The sequence below is a fragment of the Trichomonas vaginalis genome, chromosome II, assembly GCF_026262505.1.
Source record: "Trichomonas vaginalis G3 chromosome II, whole genome shotgun sequence".
Classification (NCBI taxonomy): Eukaryota; Parabasalia; order Trichomonadida; family Trichomonadidae; genus Trichomonas; species Trichomonas vaginalis.
The window spans coordinates 18,683,365-18,705,041 of record NC_067204.1 but is presented as its reverse complement, the minus strand read 5'-3'; the positions used below and the strand labels follow the sequence as shown (position 1 = coordinate 18,705,041).

At 34.0% G+C, this 21,677-nt stretch overlaps 13 protein-coding genes and 3 pseudogenes across 16 annotated transcripts, besides 3 other annotated features; 6 read left to right on the top strand and 10 right to left on the bottom strand.

Moving 5' to 3' along the window:
• Positions 1-10,252: part of a mobile genetic element that runs on past the window's edge.
• On the bottom strand, positions 25-1,365 carry TVAGG3_0568040 (uncharacterized protein; the record flags this gene model as incomplete). Its single annotated transcript, XM_051238682.1, has 1 exon — positions 25-1,365. One exon carries the CDS (start codon positions 1,363-1,365, stop codon positions 25-27), a length of 1,341 nt encoding a protein of 446 aa, XP_051096506.1.
• On the bottom strand, positions 1,627-2,055 carry TVAGG3_0568030 (uncharacterized protein; the record flags this gene model as incomplete). The annotated part of the gene is made up of 1 exon (XM_051238681.1): positions 1,627-2,055. One exon carries the CDS (start codon positions 2,053-2,055, stop codon positions 1,627-1,629), a length of 429 nt encoding a protein of 142 aa, XP_051096505.1.
• TVAGG3_0568020 (uncharacterized protein) lies at positions 2,101-2,357 on the top strand (the record flags this gene model as incomplete). The annotated part of the gene is made up of 1 exon (XM_051238680.1): positions 2,101-2,357. A coding segment is annotated over one exon (257 nt), but the record flags the coding sequence as incomplete, so codon positions are not given.
• Positions 2,677-3,240, top strand: TVAGG3_0568010 (uncharacterized protein; the record flags this gene model as incomplete). Its single annotated transcript, XM_051238679.1, has 1 exon — positions 2,677-3,240. The coding sequence occupies one exon, from the start codon at positions 2,677-2,679 to the stop codon at positions 3,238-3,240; it is 564 nt and encodes a 187-aa protein (XP_051096503.1).
• Positions 3,322-3,897, bottom strand: TVAGG3_0568000 (organellar and viral DNA polymerase type B; the record flags this gene model as incomplete). The annotated part of the gene is made up of 1 exon (XM_051238678.1): positions 3,322-3,897. The coding sequence occupies one exon, from the start codon at positions 3,895-3,897 to the stop codon at positions 3,322-3,324; it is 576 nt and encodes a 191-aa protein (XP_051096502.1).
• Positions 4,605-6,015, bottom strand: TVAGG3_0567990 (organellar and viral DNA polymerase type B; the record flags this gene model as incomplete). The annotated part of the gene is made up of 1 exon (XM_051238677.1): positions 4,605-6,015. A coding segment is annotated over one exon (1,411 nt), but the record flags the coding sequence as incomplete, so codon positions are not given.
• TVAGG3_0567980 (organellar and viral DNA polymerase type B) lies at positions 6,267-7,076 on the bottom strand (the record flags this gene model as incomplete). The annotated part of the gene is made up of 1 exon (XM_051238676.1): positions 6,267-7,076. A coding segment is annotated over one exon (810 nt), but the record flags the coding sequence as incomplete, so codon positions are not given.
• On the top strand, positions 7,172-7,555 carry TVAGG3_0567970 (annotated as a pseudogene). The gene has a single exon. A coding segment is annotated over exon 1 (384 nt).
• Positions 7,940-10,252, bottom strand: TVAGG3_0567960 (uncharacterized protein; the record flags this gene model as incomplete). The annotated part of the gene is made up of 1 exon (XM_051238675.1): positions 7,940-10,252. One exon carries the CDS (start codon positions 10,250-10,252, stop codon positions 7,940-7,942), a length of 2,313 nt encoding a protein of 770 aa, XP_051096499.1.
• A 531-nt stretch (positions 10,253-10,783) lies between these two features.
• Positions 10,784-21,677: part of a mobile genetic element that runs on past the window's edge.
• TVAGG3_0567940 (uncharacterized protein) lies at positions 10,989-11,309 on the bottom strand (the record flags this gene model as incomplete). The annotated part of the gene is made up of 1 exon (XM_051238674.1): positions 10,989-11,309. One exon carries the CDS (start codon positions 11,307-11,309, stop codon positions 10,989-10,991), a length of 321 nt encoding a protein of 106 aa, XP_051096498.1.
• Positions 12,180-13,061, bottom strand: TVAGG3_0567930 (uncharacterized protein; the record flags this gene model as incomplete). Its single annotated transcript, XM_051238673.1, has 1 exon — positions 12,180-13,061. One exon carries the CDS (start codon positions 13,059-13,061, stop codon positions 12,180-12,182), a length of 882 nt encoding a protein of 293 aa, XP_051096497.1.
• Positions 13,111-13,614, top strand: TVAGG3_0567920 (uncharacterized protein; the record flags this gene model as incomplete). Its single annotated transcript, XM_051238672.1, has 1 exon — positions 13,111-13,614. One exon carries the CDS (start codon positions 13,111-13,113, stop codon positions 13,612-13,614), a length of 504 nt encoding a protein of 167 aa, XP_051096496.1.
• Positions 15,525-16,093, bottom strand: TVAGG3_0567910 (uncharacterized protein; the record flags this gene model as incomplete). Its single annotated transcript, XM_051238671.1, has 1 exon — positions 15,525-16,093. A coding segment is annotated over one exon (569 nt), but the record flags the coding sequence as incomplete, so codon positions are not given.
• Positions 18,178-19,480: a mobile genetic element.
• TVAGG3_0567900 lies at positions 18,258-19,384 on the bottom strand (annotated as a pseudogene). Its single transcript has one exon. A coding segment is annotated over exon 1 (1,127 nt).
• On the top strand, positions 19,570-20,532 carry TVAGG3_0567880 (phage tail repeat-like family; the record flags this gene model as incomplete). The annotated part of the gene is made up of 1 exon (XM_051238670.1): positions 19,570-20,532. One exon carries the CDS (start codon positions 19,570-19,572, stop codon positions 20,530-20,532), a length of 963 nt encoding a protein of 320 aa, XP_051096494.1.
• On the top strand, positions 20,552-21,638 carry TVAGG3_0567870 (annotated as a pseudogene). The gene has a single exon. A coding segment is annotated over exon 1 (1,087 nt).

Genomic DNA, 21,677 nt, shown 5'->3' with positions numbered 1-21,677 from the left:
GCTTTAAAAATAAACGTTCATCCTTTATTCCTCACTGTCGTCCGTGGCTAAGTTATAGTCATCTAATCTTATTATGGGGATGCCTGACTGTCTTACCTGAATGGCAAAGCAACAATCCCTCATAAATCCAATAAGTGGCTTTGGTACATTTTCAGTTGCTAGTTCAATAGGTCCTTTAACAGACAATTTGTATGTTATTGGAGCAGTAGATGTTTGACCTTGCTGGAAGCAAAAGTCCACTTCTGTTGGAAAACCACATAAGAAATGTGTGTTGTCATAGCTATCCCATTTATGTTCCACACTACCATCATCCACCAATGACCTCATAACATCTTCATTAAATCCTATCATATCATTGTTTGTATTGCAGGCGTTCGCAACCATTTCATAAAATACAGGTCCATATGATTTTTCGGGTTCTGCAGGCATATTTCCATAAGCTCCCATGGAAAGCTGAAGATATTTAAACTTAGGGTTCTCAAAATTAACATAATAGTTGTCTTTCTTTCTAAATAGTGCCCAAATACTTTTAACATTAATAGGCGTATAAGCTGCTGTAAATGTTGCACTTGAACTATCTGTATTCTTTGAGAATGAACCGTCCATAGGAATCCAATCCATAACTTTAACAGGAAAACATAAAGCCTCGTTTGTATAATGTTCTACAAGTTCTGTATAAATGTTAGGGTCTAAAGAGAATGACTTTGGATGAATGAAACATTCATTAAAATCCATCTTTGTTCGAAATAGTTGCTGGGTTACAGTTGTAATAGTAACTGTTCCACTAGCTTCTACTGCCTTCGTTATCATAGTGAATGGTTCATTCCATGGAACAAATTTATTTGTCGGTGGATTTGAATCTGAAGCAAATGCAACTTTAATAGTTGGATTGAAAGCAATGATATCATTTACAGATATAGATGTGCATTGTAAGGCGTCGCTACTGAACTTTACTTTAAGCTGAATGTTTCCTGCAAAAGCTGGAATAAATCGAATAGCTTCTAATGGAAGGAATCTTCTAACAGGAATTCTTAAACGAAGCTTAAAATCAAATGATTTTCCTGCTGTAATTGGACCACTAACAATTTGTCCTGTTCTGCATGTTCCCGAATGACTCCATACATCTTCATGTCGAGTCTTTGAGAAAACATCTACTTTCTTTATTTGTTCGGTAGTTTGTGAGTTTGAAGTTATATATGCTTCTTCTCTTGCGTTGTCTTGAGAATATACGATACGACCATTTGCAAGGATTTGATATCCAGCAACTGCATAGAAAGCGTCATCGAAACCAATCCAAAATCCTGGTGGGTTTGTTTTATTGGAACCTGAACCAATTTCTTTATCTACAATAAATTGACCTTCCATTTTATACGTAATGAATGTATTGTAAAGGTCCAACATATTTTCACCAGGAGGTGAGAGATTGAATGTTACCCATGTGTTATCTTTAGCAGTTCCAGGTTGTGATGGAATCTTTGCGTCAGAATATTTTCTATTAGTGTCACCAATTTAAACTGCATTGTCTATGATATCGAAATATGAGCGAATCTGATGAATATGCTCTGCTGGAGTAAATTCGTTTAGCTGTTCGTTCTGCATGTCTTTGATTCGGATAAAAATATCTATTTACTTCATTATTCTCACTCTTCTTCTTGGCATTCGTGGTGGAAGTTGTTTCTTGACATTTTCAATGAACTGTACATTCTCTTTTGTCTCAACTTCTTTCACTGGCGGGTCAGGATTCTTTGACTCGGTTTGTTTTTCAATGAAATTCACGAACTTTGCAATAAGCTCTTGGTTCGTTATTGAAAGTACATCTGGCTTCTTTTCTTCTGGTTCTATTGGTGGCTCAGTTTGAACAGAAGGTTTTATATGGGCTTCGCCCTCAGTACCATGCACCTTAATGCTGTCGCTCTCTGCATTTGCTAATGGAACCTTTCTTTTTCTTACGTATATTTTACCATCTTTACTCTGACTTACGTAATAGAAAGGATGTTGTATTCCTCTTGCGTCATTTAATATAATAGACTCTCGCTCTGATTTTGACAAGCTCATTTTACATCGGTTAAAGTTTTAATTTTGTTTTTTATCTGCAGTCAAATGACTCAGACAAGCCCTACGGACAAGACCCAAGGGGTCATAGATGTTGAAGCATTGAAGAAAGAAATTCGCGAGCAAATTTTATCCGAACTGAAGGAACAAAAACAAGAACAAAAGCCAGAGAGACCAAAGAGAAAACTTAGTGAAAAACAACTTGCTGCATTAGCTGCTGGAAGACAAAAGAACCCAAGACTACTGGCGAAAAAGCTAGAGAAGAAGCTGAAGCAAAAGCTAAAGAAGCTGAAGCAAAGAAAGAGTAAATGGTTATTTTTATCGGAACTAAATGTATAGACAAATACCTTTATCTGTTGCGTTCAGTAGTGAAAACCCTGACGTCAAAATAAAGGGGAACAGAGTAACGTTTAAGTTTCCAACAGACTGGATTGTGAACATAAATGAAGAAAAATATATTGGCATAACAAATATGTATATAACACGTGCATTTAGAAAGTTGACTTTATACTTCAAGTCGAGATAGAAAATGACGAACAGTCTTTAAGCGCCCAAAACATTCACATATACAAATACTTTAAAGACGATACAACATTGTTGCAATGTATGATTTCATTTAATGAAATGTTCGAGAAAAAGTTTAACATTGAAGTACAAACTTTACAGCCTTTACGTGAGTTTCTTGCACAACTGAAAGAAGAAGGTAGTCAGCCACAACTTATAGACTTTCATTATGAATTTAATGAAAATGAAGATGGAACACATGACTGTCAGTTTGTTATATATTCACCATTCAATGAAGTAGCTAAAAAGAAAGAAAATCCATTACGTATAAGATTTCAAATCTCTGAACCAAGTGATGATTTCAAGAATGTTTTCAATTATGATGCAATGCTTCCGAGAAAAAATGAATTTTCAAAGATTGTAACACCTGGCATTTGGGATAGAAAGCAAGCTATATTATATTCAAACTTAAGTAAGGGAGTTGAAAATGAGTTCATTGGTCATACAAGAACTTCACCACTTCCTAACCCTAAATACTATAAATTGACTGGCTTCAATCGTGAGTTTTGGATAGACATGTTCTCCACTCATGACCATAACTGCCCAGTGTTCTTACCTCCAGACCATAAGGACTGTCTCTACATTGAAACACAACTCTTAAACTCTACAATAGCTGTATTGTAAATGATCACATGGGCTTCGCCCTTGCCGCTAGCGGCTTATTTTTATCATGAATGACCACATTGCTGACAAGAATAAATGACCTCAGAACTTCAACTTACGAATAAAGCTTGTTTTAGTCGTTATTGAGAAGTTAAACTTTTCAGCAAAGCAAGGACTAGAAGACTTACATAAGTCAAATCCAATCTCTTGACCGTCATAAAGTGCTTTATATAACTTCATAACACTGAACTCAGAGTCTTTGTCAAATTTTCCTTGCGGAACCATTATACCTTTATCTTCATCATAGAAACACTGAACAGAGTCAGAAAACATTTCATTAGCGGTTAAAGCAATAACATCTTGCTTCACGCCTTTCATTCTGCAGTGAAATGCAACTTCATTTAAATCATTCGTGAGTAAGTCTATGTAAGTCTTCTTTCCACAAAATATTGACTTGTATGCTAAACTTTGTTTATCTTTTGTGATTTCTGCAAAGTCGCTATGAAATTGACCAAGGTTTTTACCAATGAGAACTCTTCCATAACGTTTCTCAAACTCTTCAGCTAAACGAGGGATATCTTCATTGTAGAGATGCATACTGTCCGTATCGCTATAAAAGATGTCCATTCCTAAGTCCTCAGCAGTACAGAATACTTCACACATTATTCTCTTCGACATAGACAGAATGTTAACACCAAGTGGACAGAAGTTAAAGTGTCTGCAAATGCTTTTCGTTAGCTTGAAAATAGTTTTATCTGAACCATCCAAACCTTCGAACTTCACTATATGGTTGTAGTTTCTGATGGCATATCTTATAGCATCTTTGTCATTTACTATGGTTATTTTTGACTCAATAGGAGATAGAATAGTTTTGCCATAAATACTGTTCAGAATGAGCTTTATATTTTCTTGCAAAGGATTTCCTTCTTTCTTATACTTTAACCTTAACTCAAACAACTTCTTTACTTCATCTCTTATTCTAATATCTCTGTTTCCATCGTAATAGTATCCTTGCAACACTTCACATTTGACACCTTGATATTTTATGAGGTCTTGTAATGTTATATGGTCAACATACATTAAACAGCAAGTGTTTGAACTTCTGGGAACGTTAAGTTCTGGATTTAGTTCAGGGTCACAAACTATTAAAGGAAAGTGTCTATGTATGCCAATCTCTTTTATCTTAATGAGAACAAAGAAGCCAGACATAAACTTTTCACCAATGGGTTCCTTTTGGTCGTCATCGAATAAATGTCTCATGAGATACTCTGTGCTTAGCATCTCATCCTTCAATACTTTTGGAATTCCTTCTAAAGTATAAAGTCTTGCTATAGCTGATGGATATAATGAAACAGCGTCGAAATCAGCAATGAGTTTCTCTTTACTCTTTTGTTTAATGTTATCTGACAACATACATCTTCCACCTTGAATGCATCTCGAAATAAACTCTCTTGGTTTATTTGAGAGGTCATATAAATTTCCATTCGGGAAGTACACTCTGTTCTCAAATAATTTGTTAGCAATTGAACAAATACTAACGTAGTCATAAACGTTTAAATCAAATTCTTTCAATATGTCATTGCGGAACTTAACAAAACCTTCTCTTAAAATTCTTACATCTTGTTTGCAATAAAATGTGCTATACTTTTCTAAGTCGAAGTGGCTTTCATCTATTCTGCAACCTTTGATGGAATCTATGTTTTTCATGAATGTATCCGCATCCCGGATAAACTTACACGCTTCAGAAATGACACCAGTTCTGTTGTCATTTGCTAACAAAACACTGCTGTAGTAGTTGTATGGAAATACTTCTTTCGGTCCTGTTTGTAAGTTAAACATAGCAGGAAATAGTTTAAGCTTCTTATTTATAACACTGTAAGAGTCTTTTATAATAATTGCCCGTCCTTTATATAAACCAGTTATTTGCATTGTTCGTGAACTTTTAATGATGGGAGTTCCTTTCACTTCTGTCATGTGTCTTAAGATGAAGTTTATATCATAACTGAGGTTATGGAAATATATTAAACTCTTGTCAGGAAGTCGTTCCAAAAATTCTGTTGCACAGTTCTGACCCCAAATGCTTTCACTCACTGAACCATCTTCACTGTCATAACAGATGTTAAAAGCTTTATGAAAGCCATCAGTACTGCACTCAAAGTCAGCAAAGAAAACATGCTCAGGAATGAACTTGCACTTATTTTTATTTACTTCTTTTGACTCGGCTTTCTTCTTCAGTTGTACACAATACTTTGGAGCATATGACAAGTCTTTAAATGGTGCAAGGTTCTGTTTATATAAGTCAGTCGTATATGTGAAAAGTTCTCCATAAGAAATAGGTTCGAAATATTTGCACTCCCACAATGTTTTCATAACATCCCATAGTGGTGTAGTTCTATCATTACGAACTACATATTTATCTTCTCTCTTTGTATAAATCTTCATCTGTTTCTCAATGTTCATTCCACCACATTCCTTCAAGATTTCTATATAGTTGCGAATGAAATATGTTGTCATTGGTAATCTTTCATTTAGCATGTAGTGGTCTTCAACAAGAAGTAAGTCAATAGTTCGAATAGTTTTACATTCTTTTGGTATATATCTCTTTATTTCATTATGTCTAGAGTCATTGAAATAACCAATGGTAACATTAAATGCTATACCTGTTGCATCAGAAATTTCTTGTACTTTACTTTGAGGAAAGTCTCTAACACGAATGACTTCTCTCATGTGGTCCACCGTCTGCTCATCTACTCCAGCCTGAATGCAAGCATAAACGAAACAATTGTCCTCTGTCATAAGTGTTGCAGTTCTTTTGTTCAGTTCATTGAAGATTTGGTAGCGTTCAAGATTTATAGGTAATGTGCAAAGATACTTCCAGAACTGACCGCTTCTCTTTTTATAAAACTTCTTTTCACCATTATCTTTCCAAAAGCTTTCTATAAGTGCTGGGTTTCCTGTTTGCTTAAGAGCTTCCAAAATGGCTTTCTGGTCATTTGTCAGTGTGCTTTCATCTCTATATGGTCTCTTTTTGGTTTGCCTTTCTTTACATCTGACATCGTTAAGCCTTCATATTCTGTTAAATCATACATCTTTATTTCAGTAAGATTCTTTATGTTTGTCAAGAAGAAGTCATAGTGCATTTCAACAATACCTGCAGCATTTGCTTCTATCTCTGATATAAAGTTCTCCTTCAAGAGCTGATGTAGTAATGTTCCAATATTATTGAGGTTTAACGTAGAACATTCATACTTTCCACCAAGTTTATAACATACCATCCATCTCTGTTGTGAGTTTATTTTAATTTTCTCTAAGAGTCTCATGAAAGCCTTACCGAAATGTTTGTGTAAGTAGTCTCTGTTTGGTTCATCTAAAGCTTCGATGTTAAAGTCAATGAGTCTATTGCCTGACTTCACATTTCTCTTCCTATTCTCTTCATCTTTCTTTAACCATCTCTCACCTTCTTTTGGTTTGTCGTCAATGGAACGAATGACATCGTTAGCTTTGCGAACTTGTTCTATAGCACTTTTAAACATCTCTCTTCTCTGTTGTTTCAGTGTGTCGTCTCTCTTTCGTGTTTCACCAACGTTTGCATTTGTTATGTCATACATTTCTCTTCTTACTTCATGAGGTACTGAACGTCTATGATATAAGTCAATAGCAACGTCATTTAAAGGAAATGTTTTGTTATTAATGTAATCATTAATTTTCTCGTAAGTGACTACACCTCTGTAATCATTGAGGTATTTAGCTAATGAAGATTTGTTAGTCGCATATCTTTTGCTAACTTCAATGTCAGCATTCTTCAATAACTTCTTAATTTCTTCATGGTCTAATCTAGATAGCTTTTTATACATCATTTATGGAAAATAAAAAAAATATTTTCCGTAAAAAATATAATTTAAAAATAAACTTAATTTTTTAAATAATTTATATTTTTAATTTTAATAAAATAATGTCTGAGTACAAGTTCTATTCATACAATGCTCTCGCTACTGCTGTTAAGGGTGAATTCATAAATGGAAAAAACGTGAACGTTATATTCAATAAAAAGTCTGTGAAAGAATCTAAATACGGTCAGTTCGTTAAACCATACGCTATCATTATTGACAGAAAACGTTACACACCACATGAAATAGCAGTATTACTTAAACAGAAAGGAATATTTGTAAATATCAAAGATACACATTATACGATTATGAAGAACTCTAACGTTGAATTTTTCAGCATTGTTTTAGATTTATCGCAGCAGAAAGAATTCAAAAGGCGCAAGGCGCCGAGATGGACTCAAAGAGCCCTCCAGGTGAAGTAGTTGTGAAATATTATCCTTCATCTCTGAAGACAATAACGAATAAAGATATAATCAATAAGCTCCTACCAGTAATTGAGGAAGCAACGATTGAATATGATGAAGAAGGAAGTGAAGTAATTGAGGAAATAGACCCTGAAGCTTTATAAGAAAATTTATTTTTGAAGAACTGAAGGTGTCACCACGTCACCATGTGTCACCAGGTTAATTAACTTCTTTTAAAAATGATGACAACATGACATTTAGACAACAGGTACGAAAGGAGGAAGGCATTTATGAATTATTTTTGAAGAACTGAAAGTGTCACCACGTCACCATGTGTCACCAGGTTAATTAACTTCTCTTAAAATTACTGACAACATGACATTTTGACATCACAGCAGGATTAATGCAAAAATAAATTCAAATCATACTTTATAAAGCTTCATTTACAGGTATTTCATCATCAGTAAATGAATCCTCATTATCGTTTGGTTCAACCTGTTTATATAATCCTTTCATTTCTTCTTTCAAAACATAACACCATGTTTGTTTACCATCTATTCTTCTCTGTTTCCTATCACATTTATCCTTAATGCTCATTTGAAAGTTTTTGTCTTTCATGTCTGATGGTTTGCAGAATAGAGCATTTTTACACGTCATACCTGCACACAATTCATCATAATGTGTATTTATCCATACATCTAAAGGATTTGTTGATAATTCAATTAAATCTTGTTTGGCTTCAGTCATCGGAATGATTCGTACATTAAATGATGAAAGGTCATATTGCATAAAATATGTTAAAAGGTTATCATAAAATTCCTTTGTGCATGAATTCATCAAATTCTTGAAATAATCAAATTGACCCTTAAATTTACCATTAACTCTTAAAACTACGTATCTTCTGTCTCCAACTTCAATTTTGACAGGGTAGACGTTATTAGTTACCAAAATGAAATTGGCAACATTCTGAGCAGTTCTTCTGGGTTGATTCTTTTCATTAATTCTAATCTCATTATCCGTAATAATTGATTTCAAAGCGTTGAAGTTTGCGAGTCTGTCTTCACCTACATTCTTGAGTTCATTAAGTACAAGAAACATTTTATTCTCAACTACTGAATTGAAATTACCCGTTAGCTCACTTATTTCAGTAATGTTTTTACATGAATAACCGGCGAGAAGTTCAGAAATAATGTCTGTAAATCTGTTTTTACCTGTTCCCTGAAGTCCTTTCAAAATAATTGCTGTTTCATTCTTGATTCCAGGATGTTGAATCATTGATGCAATCCAGCCGAGAAGGTATTTATACACTTCATCGTTATTATCACAAATGGCTTCTTTAATGAAATTCATAAACATCTCAATTTTTGAGTAATCTGGTTTTTCGAGAACGTTGTATTTATAACCCTGAAACGTTGAGAAAACATCTGGAGAATCAGATTTAAAGCAAACACCCTTAACGGTTAATGAGGATAATTGATTTAGTAGTACACCCCATGCTGTTATTGTTTTACCTTCTTCTTTAAATAATTTAATCATTTTAAGTGACTCTTTCATGTTTGATTGAAGAACGAATGATATTTGATTCATTTTGTCGTGGATATTATAGTCCTTTTGAATGAAATATTTATTTCCACAATCTACAAAACGGATTACACGTGATAAATCCTCAATTACTTCAGAACTGTTTTTATACTGATGATTTTCAGCCTTGCGTCTAATATCTGTTATCAAAAACGAGTCATCAAGTTTGATATCAAATGTTATTTTTGGCTTACGTAATAAAGGTAAAACGTATTCATCATAATATTCCTTTTGATATAGTTTTAGAATCTTCACCAAAACAAATGGAGAAGTCATTAAATGTGCATATCTACTACGTGCTTTTTCAAAATTACTTTTTGCATTTTCAGTTAAATTGCAGAAGTTATAAACGTTATCGTATGCTTCATTAATTAAATGATTAGGTAACGAATTAATTGCTTGAAACAGTGTGAATAATATAACTTCTTTTTCTAAATTCATGTTTCCACCGTCATTATGTACTTCAAAATCACAGATGCCATCAACTATGCTCTGGGCAAGTTTATCGTCAATGTTTACATCTTTGTTTTCATTCATGATAGTCTTTATTTCTTCGTTTTTCTGTTCAACTCTTACCTTAATATTCAAATCATTTAATATATCATTCACTGTTCTGGTTAATGTTGAATCATAACTTCCACGAATGAATGAGTATGTATTGATTGGTTCTGTTGCATTCTTGCGAACTCTTGAATCAGCCATAACTACTAAAGAACGCTTTGAATCATCCATAGAAGTCATTATGTCAATATCATAATCATTGCAGGAATAGCATTTAATCATTCTGTTCGAAACTGAATAGAAGAAATTAGTGTTACAATAAATGTGAAGACCTCCTGAAGCAGTTTTAACGATAACATCTTTATCCGAAAGTTTTGATAAAATATCTTTTCTAACCGTTTCTTTAAGTTCATCATTGTATGATTTATTGATATCAACATCTATAATCGTTAAATTTGATATTTTATTTACTAATAAAGCCATACCAGTTTTCCTTCCTCTTCCTCCATCGTGTTTGAGGTAGTTGTGTAAATAAATCTTGTTTTCACCAATTCTTTCGTTGAGGGTTTTAGTTTCTGCCGTAACTAATTCCTCAGCTAATGAATCAATAACTTTTTCATCAGAAATGATAAAGTTGCTGTTGTTGTTTGTTGCTGTCATTTATATAGGAATAAAAAAATAAAAATAATTTTAAAACTAACTTTATTTTTGGACTGCATCAAATTTCCTGAACTGTTGTCTAAATGTCATGCTGTCAGTAATTTTAAGAGAAGTTAATTAACCCGGTGACACATGGTGACGTGGTGACACCTTCATAATTAATGAAAACATTTACGTAAACATAAACGATAAAATTTATTTCCTGGACTGTTGTCTAAATGTCATGCTGTCAGTAATTTTAAGAGAAGTTAATTAACCCGGTGACACATGGTGACGTGGTGACACCTTCAGTTCTTCAAAAATAATTAATTATTGAATAACCTAAAAACCATTAACGATAAAATATATTTTTGGTCGTTTATGACAAAAATCATGAGTTCATTTACTCACAATATTTTTGTACAAAACGACCCCAAACTTTTAACTTCTTTTCTGCAGCTTCTAATGCTATCTTAGCGAGTTCATATTCTCTAAATTCTCTCTTTAAATCTTCTTGTTCCCATTGGTCTAGTTCGTATGGAGAATCTCTATAGTTAGTATACATATCAAGGGTACGACGGCACTGCGCGCCTCCTTACCCTTGATATGTGAATTTGACACTTTACGAAACCGTTAACGTACATTTTACAACACAAACGACAACACCAACTTAACCTTAAATATTTACAAAGCCGCCAACCACTTCACCTCACTAACGTTTTCACAAACGACTTCACTACTGTAAAAATAAACGTTCTCACTTACAAAAGTATTGCAACTCCTCCCATTGCTGTGCTTCATATAACAGCTCATAATCTTCTGACTCACTTTCTTCTTCATATAGGTCAAAATCACTGTCATAGTTTATACCTGTAAGTTTTGACAAAGCTAATGAAACACGCTTACCGTTTGTATCATATGCTTGTATAAACTTTCCATTCTTCATTCCTTCATAAACGCTCAAACTAACTTTACCCTTTCTCCCTCGTATCTGATAGAATGTATTTTCACGAGGAACGAAGAACAAATTCTTGAACTCATGACCGTTGTAGTTTGTTATCTCAATAGTTTTCGTCATTTATATAAAAATAAAATAAAAAATAAACTTAAAAATTAATGATATCACCACCCTCACACGTATGAAAACATAGCACAAAAATAAATTTAGGGTAGATGGGTAGATCTACCCTCATTTCTACCCTCTTTTTTCACCCTGTTGAATTCATTGCTTTATAACTCTCTTCCTTGGTTTCTTTTTAGTTGCTTTCTTCACGTCTGTCTCCAACTTGACTGTCTTTCTTCTTCGGCCGTAATGATACCAGTTACTTCCACCAGTCAATGGGTCAAATGGTCTTTCGTAAGGGTTTCCATACATTCCATAGGGACCATACGGAAGAACTACTGGTGGAGAAGAAACATTTTCTTTAGTTCCATCGACTCTATTTAAATGCATTGTTTCACCTTTCATCTGGTCATTAAAGTCTTTTGCGTGTTTTGCAAACTCATCGTCCTTTCCTAAAGCATTTTCTGACTCAGTCGCAACCAAATTGGATGCTTTATTTATGAGCCCTATTTTATTTAATCTTAACTTCTTTGCAACCCAGCCTCCAATCTTTCCTTTATTTGCATCTAATGTCTTCGAAAACCTTCCTCCACTCATTTTATTTACTGCGTCATAAGCTCCAAGTGCTTTTGCTCCAAATGCTAATGCTTTTGTTCCCATTGCGCCTAAAGCTGCCCAAGCTACCATTTACACCATATTAAAATCATCTCTCTTCAATATTATCTCATAAAAGTTCTCATTACTGGAGAAAGTCAATGAAACATAAACATTCTCATTCATAAACTTCTTTCTTATATCATCTATACGCTTCAAAATGTCTGAACAATTGCTAACATCTTCTACAACAGTTATTTCATCATGAATGACCTTCAAGAACAAGCTCATTTAATATGCTATTAAAATCATCTCAATAATGAGTCCATCCTTTCCATCTTTAGGTAGCACAACATCTTTCATTGAAGAAGGTTCGACAAGTCTTATGTTAAACTTACTGACAAAGTTTGTTATACTATAATGCTTCGGTGGCGAATACATATAGTTTGAAAGACATAATATAGATTCTTCAGCAAATTCACTTATACTGGATTTTATAACAATGTTCTCACGAGACCAAATACCACCAATTGACAATCTTGTAAGCAATCCTGCTGAACCTTCAACTGTAAACGTCGATGGTAACATTCCACGAAGGTCATCTATTGACATCTTTGAGTCACTGAATTTAAATATTTTCTTAAAGCAATCGTCATTATCTAACCATGCAATAGCTTTGAAGTTTTCATTCGAATATACATCTGCTTCATTAAATGTAAAACCTGACTTCTTTGCAGAGATGACTTTAAAATCTATTGAGTTTGTTTCAAAATTATATGCTATGGTAACTTCTGAAGGTAATGGATGTCCTTCCGCAGTCAGTTGTTCTCTCACTACCGTTTGAAGCTTTGTATTAAAAACTTTCATGTCATCTCCTGTGTCTAGGTTCACATACACAGCAACAGGAAAACTATCTTGCTTCTTTGTTTCATCATTATACCTCAAAACATTAAAGTTCTTCAATAATATTGTTCTTCCTGCTGGAATACTTCGAACCTGTCTGATTTCAATAGCTTTCTCACCTCCTACATACTCTACCCAGTGTCTTGGATATTCATAAGTATACTGACTTTCTTGAATTTTGGTTGGTTTCATCATAGCATGTTCATAGTATATCTTTATACTCTTGTCAGTTAGACTCGGTGCTATGTTCTGAATATTTCTGACTTGCATTTTTAATGGAGATAAAATGAAGCATTTAATACATGACGTAGATGAAGACATGAATGAAACTACAGACAAACTTAACTCTTCTCTCATTCTTCCTTTCAGTAAGGACTATGAGTTCTGTTCAAATGGTGTTTATTTCTATTGTGGAAAGATGGGGTCAGGAAAGACATTCAACCTCATTCGTCATATACTCATAACAGAACGTTTAGGAAACGACTCTTACTATGACCAAATCATTATATCAGCAACTTCAGACTCTATGGACTCAACAGCGAAAACATTTATGTCAAAAGTTCAAGCCTCTGTCGTTAAAGTTCCAGACAGTGAACTCATTGAATTTCTTCAACGTTACATTCGACGTAAGAGGAAATATTATGCCATCGTTGAATTTATACAGTCAGGAATGCAAAAGACTTCAGAAGAGATGGAAAGAATTATTGACAAACACCACTTACGTCAATACTCAGGAGTTTACGATATGAAACGACTTACAAACTACATTCTGTCAAAACTTTCAAAATACCCCTTCAAAAATATCCATCAAACACTTTATTAGTTTGTGACGACTTCGCCGGAAAAGGTTTAGTGTCAAAACCAGACTCACCATTAGCTAACATCATTACTAAAGTCAGACATTACCACTTAACTGTAGCAATACTTATGCAAACATGGAGGTTTTTAGCTTTAAACATAAAACGTCTCATAACTGACTTCGTTATCTTTCAAGGTTTCTCACGTTATGATATTGAACTCATTTGGAAACAGTCAGGTATAACATTACCTTTTGAAGAAATTTGGGAAGCATATAAGTCTCTCATCTCTCCTCGTTCATACCTTGAGATTCATATCATGACTAATACCATTAAAGTCAAAAATATTCCATGGGAACGACCAACATTGTTTTAAAGTTTAACCTTCAATTGACTGATGGTAAACAAATTCCATGCATCTCTGTCGCCATTTCTGTTAATATTTTTGCTGTCATTCATATCATCCACTTCCCCATCCGTTAGCTTTTGAGGATATGCGTTAGAATAGCTGTTCTTAAATGAAGGCTTTTCACCTTTGACAGCATAAAATCTATAACTTTCTGCATACTTTATGTTTGAACCTCCTGAGCCATCATTGACATAAATTTTTATAGGCTTCCACCCTTTGTTCATGTTCCTGCTTCTTCCCTTAGCTCTTTTGTTCAGTAGTTCTACATCTTTATACACAGCTCCTGTCTCAGTGAATTCAACAATATTTTCATTCGTTAGCTTTACATTCAAACCCTTGTCGAGTATATTGTTCATTTCATACATTAAAAGGTTTTTATTCTATATGAAATGAGAAGCAAATCCATCTTAGCTGGTGCCGTTAATGTTCCAATTGAACCAACATCAATGTGACTCACGAACGACAAACAATATTGTCATAAAGAACTATAGTTCAGAGTGTTTGAAAGAACCAGAACCAGAGCTGAAATCCGTGAATTTAAACTCAGCTTCAAACGCTAACGCTACATCAGATGTTAAGTTAGAGTATCCACCACTGGACCAAATTCTTTCAAGAGAAGCCAACGACAATCCTTACACAAATGTTCAAACAAATCTTCAGATAACGTAGACCATTACCTTCTTCAGTTATACCAAACAATTTTACTCAAAGACGATAAGAAGCTTTTGGTAAATCTTATAAGCAAGAACCAAATAATTCTAAACAAAGGAGACCTTGAAAATGTTATCTCACGAATAACAGGGAAACAATGTGTCATTGACTATCTCGACCCTGAAATCGAATGCTGTGGTCAAACTCCACTATTCATGAAAATAGGTAACATCCGCATCATTGAAACACCAGGAACTACAGGAGTTGAGTTTAAGTATAAATATTCGAACGAATATACAAAACTTTCAACAGAATATAAACTTTGTTTGAAATATGTTTTAGTAAATTAAAGCAGTCAGGAGGGCTCTTTGAGCCCATCTTGGCGCTTTGCGCCGTCAGTCAAAAAAAATTTCAAGTTAGCAATTTGTAATATCTATCCAAAACTTCTTCAACAGTATCGAACTCATCTTCATAATGCAAACCTAATCTTATTGACTTGGTGCAGTTTTCACTAACACAATATTTTTCTGTGCTCTTGACTGACATAACTAATTCATTTGTTTCATCAAACAGCAACAACCAAAGTTCATGACCTAATACATAACATTCATACTTTATATTTTTAGCTCTGAGTTCTCTTGTAAACTGTTGCATTTAATATTTTCTAAAAAGTCAACTTCAACAGTCATTCGCACTGGTGCCTTCAGTTCTACAGGCTCTCCTTGAAAGTCAACAAGTCTGAATTGCATGTCTTTCAAATTATGAGGACTAATGCGAACCCATTTACCTAAATGAGTTGCTATGACAGGAACGTTTGGAATGAACATTGAATTGACTGCATAACAGAAGGATTTATATTCTACTGAACCTTTACTATTAACTCCTGAAATGCCTGTGACATTAGCTATTTTAGACTCAATGTATAAACAATTACCATAACATACGTATGGAACAGATTTCATCTCAATCGTTTTGTCAACACTTTTCAAAGGAAATGTCATATGGTATGCACCCAAAAGAAGTTGTACTCTATGACTCATTCGTGTTATCTTAAACTCCTTCGCATAACCGAACTTCAAAACTCCTGCAATAAGTTTAACATTCATTAAGTTTTCTTCGTTATCCTTGTTTATTGTAGTATTTATGAGAGCATTTAACACTCCAGCTAATGTTTCCATCTTATATTCTACATTATTGTGAAATCTTATTTCGTGCTTCTTTCCATCTATTTCAATCTCCATGAAATCTGTTTCATCTGTTATAACGAATGAAGCGATAGTATTGAAGTCAACCATTCTGAATGCAAGCGCCTCATTCTGTAGACCTAAGTTTGTTTGTAGCTTTACTGTCCCGTATTCGTTTGGGTCTGTACTTTGCAAATAGAACAACATTTTATTCTCATTAAAATCTGAGTATAGCTGCATATGCGTATGAAGCTGACAGAGCTAAACGTTTATATTTTGGTCAATACTCTCTCACACTTACTGACAAATATATTGTTATCACTGATGGAAATACTGAGAAATACATAACATGGAAGGACTATGAAAAGTTTGACCCTATTTTAACTCCATGTACTATGCCGTTTATAAAGGACGGTGAAATTATTGAAAAAGATAATACAACCGTATATAGGTCTGTTTATGAAGCATTAGAATATATGTTGAATCATAATCCAAAAAGATTTGACCCAAGCACTACACCATGTGCAATGCCTTTTATTAAGGACGGTGAAATCGTAAGAGTTCCGGATTCAACGGTTTACACAGCTGTTCAAAACAGTTTACAAAACATTTTAGCGAATATCTTTAATTCAGAAACTACAGAAATAAAATTACCATATATAACAGATGCTAAAGAAATTAAATCAAAAACGACAACATTATTTACGTCACTTAATGATTTAATGACTTATATCATTAATATTCCTGCACCAACTACAGCATTTGATCCAAACTCGACGGTTTGCAGTGTACCTTTCATAAATGACAGTTCATTAATTACTTTAAGGGATTCAACAGTAAATGAATCATTAAAGGCGTCATTAATGAAAATCATTGATTTTAATTCATTCACGAATACATATAATTCATTCATTAATGTTTCATATGCTTCTAAAGAAGGTGAGCCAAAAACTATCGATAAAGCGGTGTATGAAATAAAAGCATCAACGACGAAATTGAATTCGTTAACTTTTGACGGTGATAGTTTCGTTAATGACATAACATCGGGGAAAACAATTTTAACGAAAGAATACTTAAAATCTCATGTTAGTGAGTTCGTTGAAATTGAAAAAGAAGGTGGAATTAAGTTTGATCCACTGAATTTCATTTTCAGCTTAGCGAATGCGGGTGTTAGTTTCGCTGAATGGACAACTATACAGAGTGAAATAAATGCAATATAGACGTTTTTGGGGTCAAAAGCGGGAATGGGTGAGCTTGTAAATGCTGCAAGAACATTAGGTGAAACAGGAAATTTTGTAGATGGTTTTAAAAGACTTGTTTCAAATGTTTTAACAAACACAAAGAAATTATTTAGATATACCGTACATAACGGACGGATTTTCGAACAGATAGCAACAAACCCTCCGGTTATGGCTGCGTTGATGATGGTTAGAGATATAAAACCACGTAACGACGGGAACGAAGAACATGAACAACAGGATACTGGTCGGGTTATTCGAGACATTAAAAACGTGTATCCTGAAGTTATTGATTTATTTAGAGGAGTTAATGATTCAATTTCAAAATATTCTATAACCCTCGATGAAGAGAATAAATTAACAGATTATATATTCGTCATTATTGCAGAATTAATGAAGAAAATAAATGAAAAAGAAATTGGTGATATCATTAATGTCAGCGATGTAATGATGAAAAGAAATTTTGACTCATTATTTACAAAACCGAAAACAGAATATAGTCTTTATGACGTAATTACTGAATTAATGAAAAAGATTAATGATAATAAGAGTTCTGGCGGAAGAGTTGAATTAGAAGTGAATGATGTTAATGAGAAATTAGCCGAAAAAGCAGACAAAAATGAGCTTTTAGCTCTGAGTGATAAAGTCAAGAACCACGTTCATTATATAACTTCAGACAAACAGATTATAACGGACTACCATGGATATTTAACACAGGATGAACAAATAAGCACTGAAGATGTTAATGAAAGAAGATATAAATTCATTCGTGCTAAAGGTTATGACATAAGCTGTACTGTACAGTATGACACGGGTAAAGCACCAGAAGCATTTGGTTATAACGATGAAATTTATGCTTCATACTTCTTTGTTAACGGTGTATTAGTTGAACCAAGATTTACATTGAGAGTTAAGGCAAAAATAACTTTTGAAGATGCTATTAAAAGTAAAGCTGACAAAGTTGAACTCGAAGCAACGAACAAAGTTTTGAAATCTCATAAACACAACATCTCCGATATAAATGAACTTCAAGCTACATTAGACAGTAAAGCTGACAAGAACCATACACATAAATCCTTCACTACTGTTAGAGCAGACGACATAATATAGGGTGTCCAAAGGTGTGTTTAGCACAAACCTGAATACTGCGAATAGAAATAAACAAGTTACATATATATAAAGTTTATTTAAATATAATCACCATTGGATTCAATCACGCGTTCGCAGCGATCGATCCAGGCTTGAAAGACACGCTTTAAATCATCATGAGAAAATTGCTCAAATTGCTCTCTTACAAAATTTTCAAGATCATCTGGACTCGCGAATTCGCGTCCTTCAGCTCTCTTTTTTAGCGTGCCGAATAAATAAAAGTCAGAGGGTGCAATATCAGGTGAATAAATTGGGTTTGGAACAACTTTGACATTGTTTTCCAACAAGTAATTCATTACCTTATGACTTTTGTGAACTCTTGAATTATCAAAATGAATTGCAAACTTTTGTTTTTGTTGTTTGGATTTCTCAAACTCATCAGAATTGATAATTTGAGTAAGAACATTGTCAATTAGATACTGAGCATTCATCGTATTAGGTTTTTGAAGAATATCAATTGCGATGATGCCATTCACGCCCCAAAAAACCGACAACATAATCATTGGTGTGTCAATTTTTTTCTTCGGGAATGTTTGCGGATTTTCATCCTTCGGGATCCACATGATTTTGGCTTCTGTTGCATATTGAAACCAAGACTCGTCCCCTGTTACTAAAAAGCGAAACTTCTTGGATTGATACGCACCCAATATAGAGAGGAGCTCTTTCGAAGATTGGACTCTAGATTTTTTTTGAACTGAATTAAGGTTGTGCGGAACCCAACGTGTATACGCTAGTTTGTAGTTCAAATAATTGTGCAGATAATAACTGACTGTTGTACGTGGTATCTTTGTCATCTCCTCTATCCTTCTGAGTGATGCTCTTGGGTCTTCATCTAGCGCTTGAAGAATTGCTTTGATTTTTCTTTGATCCGGCGATTTTTTGTCAATTTTTATGATGGGCGCCTTTTTGTTCATGAAGTGATACATCCTAACATGATACGTTACAGTGGAATAGCTAGGAGCATCCATACCGAAGCATTTTACCAATGTCTCGTAGATTTTTTACAGTCTTTGCATTTTTTTGCAAGAGCGAGGATGTTTTCTTTATGATTCATTAAAAAAATGAAAAAAATCCCGCCAAAATTTCCCGCGAAACCGCCTCTTGTCTCAAAATTCATTTTATATCCCGGCATGGCGCCAAAATACAACATACTCATCATATACATATATTCATATTTTTTATTATATATTTATAATCAGCATATATCTCCTTTAATAGTCTCATATAGAGCGCTGTGCTAAACGCACCTTTGGACACCCTATATTGAACTATACCCTTGGTTCAAGTGCACCATTAGAAAATCCGAGTACAAGCGTAAAAGATACACTAAACTCCTTAAATGGTAAATGTATGAACATTGAATATCATGCCATAAACTTTGAAACACATGAACTACCAGCAATGTTAGAGAAGAAAGCCGACAAGAACCATACACATAAATCCTTCACTACTGTTAGAGCAGACGACATAATATTGAACTATACCCTTGGTTCAAGTGCACCATTAGAAAATCCGAGTACAAGCGTAAAAGATACACTAAACTCCTTAAATAACAAATGTATGAATATCGAAGGTCATGTCAGAAACTTTGAAACACATGAACTACCAGCAATGTTAGAGAAGAAAGCCGACAAGAACCATACACATAAATCCTTCACTACTGTTAGAGCAGACGACATAATATTGAACTATACCCTTGGTTCAAGTGCACCATTAGAAAATCCGAGTACAAGCGTAAAAGATACACTAAACTCCTTAAATGGTAAATGTATGAACATTGAATATCATGCCATAAACTTTGAAACATATGAACTACCAGCAATGTTAGATAAGAAAGCCGACAAAACAGAGCTTCAAACATTAAAGACTGAAATACTTCAAACATTATATCCTATAGGCTCTATTTATACATCAATGAACTCAACAAATCCAGAAACAGTTTTAGGTTTTGGTACGTGGAAGCAGATTGTAGATAAATTCTTATACTGTGCTAGATATTCAAAGCAAACAGGAGGTTCGAAGAAAATTAAAGAAGCAAACCTTCCACCGCACACTCATACAGGAACTACAAACACAACAGGTAGTCATTCAGATTCAATAACAAAAAGAGGTTATACAAATCTTGCAGCAGGTTCGGATAGACAGGGAATGAATAGATATGATATTTCAAGTGACCCAGTAGATTCAAGCACAGGTATTTTTTGTGGAACCACAGGAAATCATTCACACACTTTCACAACAAATCCAACAGGCTCGGGTGAAGATTATATGCCACCATTTATGACTATATTCGCATGGTACCGTCTTGAATAAAATCTTTAACTTTACATAAATGAGCTTGAAAGAAGTATTCGAACAACATCCATGGAGGTCATTTAAGAAGTTCAATGAAGCTGCAAAGAGTTGGGGATTTACTAACAGAGCTGAAGTGAAAAGGTTCTTTGACAAAAATGTTGTACATCAAACAAAAATAAACCCTTACGACTACTTTTTACCAATTTACTCCAACACTCCTGACGCATACCAATTTGACACTCTCATTCAAAGCAGAAAAGGAGGACATAAACCATTCCTCATCTTCATTAATGTTAACACTCGCAAAGCATATGCATATATAATGAAAAATAAAGGAACTCGTGAAGTGTTAAGAGTTTTACAAAAGTTTGTAGCAGAACATAGCCCAAGTACTTTAACATCAGACCAAGACAGTGCATACCTCAGCAATGAAATCACAGATTTTCTCATTAAGCATAACATAACTCACTACACTACTGAAGACCATAACCATAACATACTCGGCATCATAAACCGCTTCATAAGGACTCTCAGAGATTTAAATCAAGAGCGAGACTTTACCGAAGAAACAATGAAACACTTTCTCGAAGTATATAATTCCTCAACACATTCTACAACAGGACATACACAAAATTCAATGACACAACAACAACAAGAAAAGTATATACAAAAGAAACGAAGCCAAACACAAAATATCAGAAATTCAACACAATTTACCCTCATTCCTGGTACAAAAGTTCGTGTAGTTCTTGACGACAAACCGTTGACAAAGAAACGTTTAAGGTTAAGTAGAAACTATTATATCGTAGACTCTACGCAAGGTAATGGATATCTTATTAAAAGCTGCCGACGACTCTATTGCGTTTTATCCTCGTCATAAATTAGTCGAAAGTAGTAATGGCAAAACTTGCTAAAACCATTGACGAAGCAAAGCGAGGAGTGGTTATTGAAATACTTGGCTATAACATAAACGATGACACTTATAAAGTAAGATATGAAGGAGGCGTTGAAGATGTTATACCATCTAAGAACTTGAGAGGTCAAAGCCAACACATCTGGGACCATTAGAGCGGGAGTACTGGAAAGACAAAAATATGCCAGAAAGAATAAGAAAATTCTTCTAAACTTTTTCATTAGATGTAAATCAGACATGAACGAGAACA